The following is a 7,634-nucleotide window of genomic DNA, read 5'->3' as shown; positions in this document are numbered from 1 at the left end:
AAGATAACCTCAAGATAACCTCATTGCCAGAGGCATGCTGAGGGCCTGCGCTGCTTCTTTTAGTATCCACGGTGATACTTTGTCTGGTTCAACTGCTTTAGTTGCATCTAGAGTTGTCAACTGTTTCATTACCTCCTCTGCTGTCACCTCTATATCTGATAGTCTTTCATCTAGGGTAACCCCTTCCAACAATGGGAGCTGCTCAGGCTCGGTAGTGAACACTCCATGAAAACTGGCATTCAGTGCCTCGCAGATTTCCTTGTCACTTTCAGTATATGCCCCCTCTGTCTTCCTTAGTCTTGTCACTTGGTCGTTCACCGACATTTTTCTTCTTATATGACTGTGTAGTAACTTAGGTGTTTTTTTTTCTTTGATCGCAATATCGTTCTCATAGTCCCTTTCCGATGTTCGTCTTATGTTAATGTAATCGTTCCTAGTTCTGTTGCATCTGATCCTGTTGTCCTCTGTTCTTTGTCTTCTGTACTTCCTCCACTCCCGCCTGCTGGCCATTTTTGCTTCCTGACACTGTCTATTAAACCATGGGTTATTATATTCCTTCTTATTTTTTCCCTTTACCGTTGGTATAAATCTCTCTTCGGCCTCCTGGCATTTCCGTATGACTAGGTCCATCATATCTTGGACTGTTTGTCCTCTAATTTTTCCCTCCCACTGCACTTCACCCTAATAGTCCCTTATCCTCCTGTAGTCCCCTTTCCTGTAGTCAACTCTCCTTTCCCAGATCTCTTGTCCCATGGTCACAAGTTTGAATTCCATCATGTAGTCAAAGACTAGGACACAATGGTCACTGGCTCATAGTGGTGTGTGTGTGTGTGTGTGTGTGTGTGTGTGTGTGTGTGTGTGTGTGTGTGTGTGTGTGTGTGTTACAACAGCAGTAACTGGTAAAGGGAGGTGATAGAGACAAGGTAAGGGAGGAAAGTGGATGTCACAGATGTGAGGTCATAGGTCAGAAGTCAGAGGTCACAGGTCACAGGTCAGAGGTCACAGGTCACAGGTCAGAGTGGCTTCATGATGCAACCACACTCAACACTGCAACACCACAAGGTGGCCGGGGGAACACATGCTCCTCCCTGTGTGTGTGATAGGCCTACATGCTCGGCCTACCCACTACACACACACACACACACACACACACACACACACACACACACACACACACACACACACACACATTAAATACATAAACTTTAAAAATATATAGAAATGAAACAAATTATGCGTGTGAAATATATGAAGCAGACATAATAGAGGACAAATAAAAGTGGTTAATAAGGCGGGTCCCAGGAGCTAAGAGCTGCACTCAGCAGACACAAATAGTAAACACAGACACTCACACTCCAGTAATAGCTGACAGAGCCAAACTCTTCCCAGTAATGTTCAAGTGAAATACATCATTCATGAGAATACTTTAACATGAAGACCTTTGCAAGACCTCCCTTGCAATAGGCCTATAGTTTAGACGACATGCACACGACCCCCCCCCCTTGCAACAGGCCTACAGCTAAGCGTGGTTGACGTGCACGGTTGCAGAACATGACGACGGCTGACATTGCCTGACGGTCACCCATCCACCCGCCACCCACCTTAACCTCTCGAAGGATGTTTATTTTCTCAGCTAATTATTATATTTCCAGTAATGTCTTATCCCCTCATGGCCTGCTGGGAGCCAGATGGGCTTGTGGCCTGCTGGGAGCCAGATGGGCTTGTGGCCTGCTGAGAGCCAGATGGGCTTGTGGCCTGCTGAGAGCCAGATGGGCTTGTGGCCTGCTGAGAGCCAGATGGGCCTGTGGCCTGCTGGGAGCCAGATGGGCTTGTGGCCTGCTGGGAGCCAGATGGGCTTGTGGCCTGCTGAGAGCCAGATGGGCCTGTGGCCTGCTGGGAGCCAGATGGGCTTGTGGCCTGCTGAGAGCCAGATGGGCCTGTGGCCTGCTGGGAGCCAGATGGGCTTGTGGCCTGCTGAGAGCCAGATGGGCCTGTGGCCTGCTGGGAGCCAGATGTGCTTGTGGCCTGCTGAGAGCCAGATGGGCCTGTGGCCTGCTGGGAGCCAGATGGGCTTGTGGCCTGCTGAGAGCCAGATGGGCCTGTGGCCTGCTGGGAGCCAGATGGGCTTGTGGCCTGCTGAGAGCCAGATGGGCCTGTGGCCTGCTGGGAGCCAGATGGGCTTGTGGCCTGCTGAGAGCCAGATGGGCCTGTGGCCTGCTGGGAGCCAGATGGGCTTGTGGCCTGCTGAGAGCCAGATAGGCCTGTGGCCTGCTGGGAGCCAGATGTGCTTGTGGCCTGCTGGGAGCCAGATGTGCTTGTGGCCTGCTGGGAGCTAGATGGGCCTGTGGCCTGCTGGGAGCCAGATGGGCCTGTGGCCTGCTGGGAGCCAGATGTGCTTGTGGCCTGCTGGGAGCAAGATGTGCTTGTGGCCTGCTGGGAGCCAGATGGGCCTGTGGCCTGCTGGGAGCCAGATGTGCTTGTGGCCTGCTGGGAGCCAGATGTGCTTGTGGCCTGCTGGGAGCCAGATGCACATGTGGCCTGCTGGGAGCCAGATGAACATGTGGCCTGCTGGGAGCCAGATGCACTTGTGGCCTGCTGGGAGCCAGATGCACATGTGGCCTGCTGGGAGCCAGATGCACATGTGGCCTGCTGGGAGCCAGATGCACATGTGGCCTGCTGGGAGCCAGATGCACATGTGGCCTGCTGGGAGCCAGATGCACTTGTGGCCTGCTGGGAGCCAGATGCACATGTGGCCTGCTGGGAGCCAGATGCACTTGTGGCCTGCTGGGAGCCAGATGGGCTTGTGGCCTGCTGGGAGCCAGATGTGCTTGTGGCCTGCTGGGAGCCAGATGCACTTTAGCCTGCTGGGAGCCAGATGCACATGTGGCCTGCTGGGAGCCAGATGCACATGTGGCCTGCTGGGAGCCAGATGCACTTATGGCCTGCTGGGAGCCAGATACACTTGTGGCCTGCTGGGAGCCAGATGCACTTGTGGCCTGCTGGGAGCCAGATGCACTTGTGGCCTGCTGGGAGCCGAACACAGACTCCTTATCCCTGACCCCATCTGGCCTGACACTGCCCCCTGACCCCTGCCACGCCCCCCTGACTCCTTATCCCTGACCCCATCTGGCCTGACACTGCCGCCCTGACCCCTGCCACGCCCCCCTGACTCCTTATCCCTGACCCCATCTGGCCTGACACTGCCCCCCTGACCCCGGCCACGCCCTCATCCACCTCCTAATCCCACACCTTCAATTTTTCTGTCAAAAATGTGATGATATTTATGTTCCTCCGCTCGCAGCGCCAATTTCCGCGCGGGGAAATCAGGGCTGGACGCAGCTGGGCGTCCGGGGCGGGTGCCATGGACGCACCTGGGGCCCGTGGACGCAGCTGGGGGCCCGTTGACGCAGCTGGGGGCCCGTGGACGCAGCTGGGGGCCCTCTGGTGGCCGCTGTCCACCTGAAGGGACTCCCACACACGGGCCATCTGCCAGGCCGCTCTGCTGTACCCCATATTGCGCGCCAATCTACCGCCCTTCAAGGCTATGCTCTTGCGGCCTGTCTGCTGACTGCCCTCCCACGCAGCCCGATGCTCACTTCAATCTCCATTTCATCATTTCATGTGCCTTGCATCTGTTGTGTTCCTGCGGTGGTCCTGGTGGTCCTCCGGTGGTCTTGGTGGTCCTGGTGGTCCTGGTGGCCCTGGTGGTCCTCCGGTGGTCTTGGTGGTCTTGGTGGTCCTGGTGGTCCTGGTGGTCCTGGTGGTCTTGGTGGTCCTGTTGGTCCTGGTGGTCCTGGTGGTCCTGGTGGTCCTGGTGGTCCTGGTGGTCTTGGTGGTCCTGGTGGTCCTCCGGTGGTCTTGGTGGTCCTCCGGTGGTCCTGGTGGTCCTGGTGGTCCTGGTGGTCCTGGTGGTCCTCCGGTGGTCCTGGTGGTCCTGGTGGTCCTGGTGGTCCTCCGGTGGTCCTCCGGTGGTCCTGGTGGTCCTGGTGGTCCTGGTGGTCCTCCGGTGGTCCTGGTGGTCTTGGTGGTCCTGGTGGTCTTGGTGGTCCTGGTGGTCCTGGTGGTCCTAGTGGTCTTGGTGGTCCTGGTGGTCTTGGTGGTCCTGGTGGTCTTGGTGGTCCTGGTGGTCCTGGTGGTCCTGGTGGTCCTGGTGGTCCTGGTGGTCTTGGTGGTCCTGGTGGTCTTGGTGGTCCTGGTGGTCCTCCGGTGGTCCTGGTGGTCCTGGTGGTCCTCCGGTGGTCCTGGTGGTCCTCCGGTGGTCCTCCGGTGGTCCTGGTGGTCCTGGTGGTCCTGGTGGTCTTGGTGGTCCTGGTGGTCCTGGTGGTCTTGGTGGTCCTGGTGGTCCTCCGGTGGTCCTCCGGTGGTCTTGGTGGTCCTGGTGGTCCTCCGGTGGCCCTGGTGGTCCTGGTGGTCCTCCGGTGGTCCTGGTGGTCCTGGTGGTCCTCCGGTGGTCCTGGTGGTCTTGGTGGTCCTGGTGGTCTTGGTGGTCCTGGTGGTCCTGGTGGTCCTGGTGGTCCTGGTGGTCTTGGTGGTCCTGGTGGTCTTGGTGGTCCTGGTGGTCTTGGTGGTCCTGGTGGTCTTGGTGGTCCTGGTGGTCCTGGTGGTCCTGGTGGTCCTGGTGGTCTTGGTGGTCCTGGTGGTCTTGGTGGTCCTGGTGGTCCTGGTGGTCCTGGTGGTCTTGGTGGTCCTGGTGGTCCTGGTGGTCCTGGTGGTCCTGGTGGTCTTGGTGGTCCTGGTGGTCCTGGTGGTCCTGGTGGTCCTGGTGGTCCTCCGGTGGTCTTGGTGGTCCTGGTGGTCCTGGTGGTCCTGGTGGTCTTGGTGGTCCTGGTGGTCTTGGTGGTCCTGGTAGTCCTGGTGGTCCTGGTGGTCCTCCGGTGGTCCTGGTGGTCCTGGTGGTCCTGGTGGTCTTGGTGGTCCTGGTGGTCCTGGGGGTCATTCAGCGCCGCCCTTCCAGGTTCGTGACCCTCTGGGGCCAGTTCGTACCTGGGGCTCTTAACATACATGGATTTGTTTACTATGTGGGTGGTTCCTCCCCCCTTGGTGCCAGCCCCTGGTGGTGTGGACCAGCCCCTGGTGGTGTGGACCAGCCCCTGGTGGTGGGGACCAGCCCCTGGTGGTGTGGACCAGCCCCTGGTGGTGTGGACCAGCCCCTGGTGGTGGGGACCAGCCCCTGGTGGTGTGGACCAGCCCCTGGTGGTGTGGACCAGCCCTTGGTGGTGTGGACCAGCCCCTGGTGGTGTGGACCAGCCCCTGGTGGTGGGGACCAGCCCCTGGTGGTGTGGACCAGCCCCTGGTGGTGTGGACCAGCCCCTGGTGGTGTGGACCAGCCCCTGGTGGTGTGGACCAGCCCCTGGTGGTGTGGACCAGCCCCTGGTGGTGTGGACCAGCCCCTGGTGGTGTGGACCAGCCCCTGGTGGTGTGGACCAGCCCCTGGTGGTGTGGACCAGCCCCTGGTGGTGTGGACCAGCCCCTGGTGGTGTGGACCAGCCCCTGGTGGTGTGGACCAGCCCCTGGTGGTGTGGACCAGCCCCTGGTGGTGTGGACCAGCCCCTGGTGGTGTGGACCAGCCCCTGGTGGTGTGGACCAGCCCCTGGTGGTGTGGACCAGCCCCTGGTGGTGTGGACCAGCCCCTGGTGGCAGAGAGCGGCCAGGGACGCCGCTAGGGGCGCGGGCCGCCGTGGCGGAGACGGGCGGCCTGTGCCTCGCTGGGGTATATTCATTGATCTTCAATAGTGTCTCACACTTCCCAGTTTATTCTTCTTGGCCGAGGCGTTCTTGGCCGAGGCGTTCTTGGCCGAGGCGTTCTTGGCCGAGTGCAACAGGCCCATCACCGGCCGGGCAACAGGCCCATCACCGGCCGTGCAACGGGCCCATCACCGGCCGGGCAACAGGCCCATCACCGGCCGGGCAACAGGCCCATCACCGGCCGTGCAACAGGCCCATCACCGGCCGGGCAACGGGTCCATCACCGGCCGTGCAACAGGCCCATCACCGGCCGGGCAACGGGTCCATCACCGGCCGGGCAACGGGTCCATCACCGGCCGTGCAACAGGTCCATCACCGGCCGGGCAACAGGCCCATCACCGGCCGGGCAACGGGTCCATCACCGGCCGTGCAACAGGTCCATCACCGGCCGGGCAACAGGCCCATCACCGGCCGGGCAACAGGCCCATCACCGGCCGGGCAACAGGCCCATCACCGGCCGGGCAACAGGCCCATCACCGGCCGGGCAACAGGCCCATCACCGGCCGGGCAACAGGCCCATCACCGGCCGGGCAACAGGCCCATCACCGGCCGTGCAACGGGCCCATCACCGGCCGTCCAACAGGCCCATCACCGGCCGTCCAACGGGCCCATCACCGGCCGTGCAACGGGCCCATCACCGGCCGTGCAACGGGCCCATCACCGGCCCGTTATAGGCTGTTGATAAAGAAATTCTCAACTTCTTCATAAACATCTGAACCTTTTTTTTACCGTGTGGAATGAATGAGTGTATCAGCGTGGCCTGGGGTCCCGAGGGCCTAGGGTTCCCGAGGGCCTGGGGTCCCGAGGGCCTGGGGTCCCGAGGGCCTGGGGTCCCGAGGGCCTAGGGTCCCGAGGGCCTGGGGTCCCGAGGGCCTGGGGTCCCGAGGGCCTGGGATCCCGAGGGCCTGGGGTCCCGAGCGCCTGGGGTCCCGAGGGCCTGGGGTCCCGAGGGCCTGGGATCCCGAAGGCCTTGACCGCTGGGGAGGAGATTCAGGACTTGGTTAAAATTATGGTTTGTGGACTTGAGATGAGACTTGCCAGTTTTGGCAGTCATTGTAGACTCATTGGGAAGAGTTTAGACTTTGCCAGTCTCGCTGCGACTAATGATGACCGCGTCCCTTGATGTACTGATCATACATTATTGATGTACATTACAACCCACACCGGTTGTTACACCGGTTGTTACACCGGTTATGTAACACCGGTTGTTACACCGGTTATGTAACACCGGTTGTTACACCGGTTATGTAACACCGGTTGTTACACCGGTTATGTAACACCGGTTGTTACACCGGTTATGTAACACCGGTTGTTACACCGGTTATGTAACACCGGTTGTTACACCGGTTATGTAACACCGGTTGTTACACCGGTTATGTAACACCGGTTGTTACACCGGTTATGTAACACCGGTTGTTACACCGGTTATGTAACACTGGTTGTTACACCGGTTATGTAACACCGGTTGTTACACCGGTTATGTAACACTGGTTGTTACACCGGTTATGTAACACCGGTTGTTACACCGGTTGTTACACCGGTTATGTAACACCGGTTGTTACACCGGTTATGTAACACTGGTTGTTACACCGGTTATGTAACACCGGTTGTTACACCGGTTGTTACACCGGTTATGTAACACCGGTTGTTACACCGGTTATGTAACACCGGTTGTTACACCGGTTGTTACACCGGTTATGTAACACCGGTTGTTACACCGGTTATGTAACACCGGTTGTTACACCGGTTATGTAACACCGGTTGTTACACCGGTTATGTAACACCGGTTGTTACACCGGTTATGTAACACCGGTTGTTACACCGGTTATGTAACACCGGTTGTTACACCGGTTATGTAACACCGGTTGTTACACCGGTTATGTAACACC

The 7,634-nt window shown here is 59.0% G+C and overlaps 1 protein-coding gene across 1 annotated transcript; it reads right to left on the bottom strand.

The window, feature by feature from the left end:
• Positions 1-1,659: 1,659 nt before the first annotated feature.
• Positions 1,660-3,513, bottom strand: LOC123764901 (mucin-21-like). Its single transcript, XM_045753099.2, has 2 exons — positions 3,250-3,513; positions 1,660-2,835 (listed from the first exon to the last, which is right to left on the bottom strand). Exons 1-2 carry the CDS (start codon positions 3,511-3,513, stop codon positions 1,660-1,662), a joined length of 1,440 nt encoding a protein of 479 aa, XP_045609055.2.
• Between the last annotated feature and the right edge of the window lie 4,121 nt (positions 3,514-7,634).

Source organism: Procambarus clarkii, chromosome 48 (assembly GCF_040958095.1).
Source record: "Procambarus clarkii isolate CNS0578487 chromosome 48, FALCON_Pclarkii_2.0, whole genome shotgun sequence".
In the NCBI taxonomy this organism is placed as follows: Eukaryota; Metazoa; Arthropoda; class Malacostraca; order Decapoda; family Cambaridae; genus Procambarus; species Procambarus clarkii.
Note: the sequence above shows the minus strand (reverse complement) of the source record. Positions and strands in the feature narration are given on the sequence as shown.

Excerpts from the sequence above, each read along its gene's own strand:
- LOC123764901 (XM_045753099.2), bottom strand. The coding sequence starts at position 3,513 with ATGGGGTACAGCAGAGCGGCCTGGCAGATGGCCCGTGTGTGGGAGTCC. Across the intron at positions 2,836-3,249 it reads TTTTGACAGAAAAATTGAAG|GCCACAAGCACATCTGGCTC; the intron begins GTGTGGGATTAG and ends GGCTCCCAGCAG.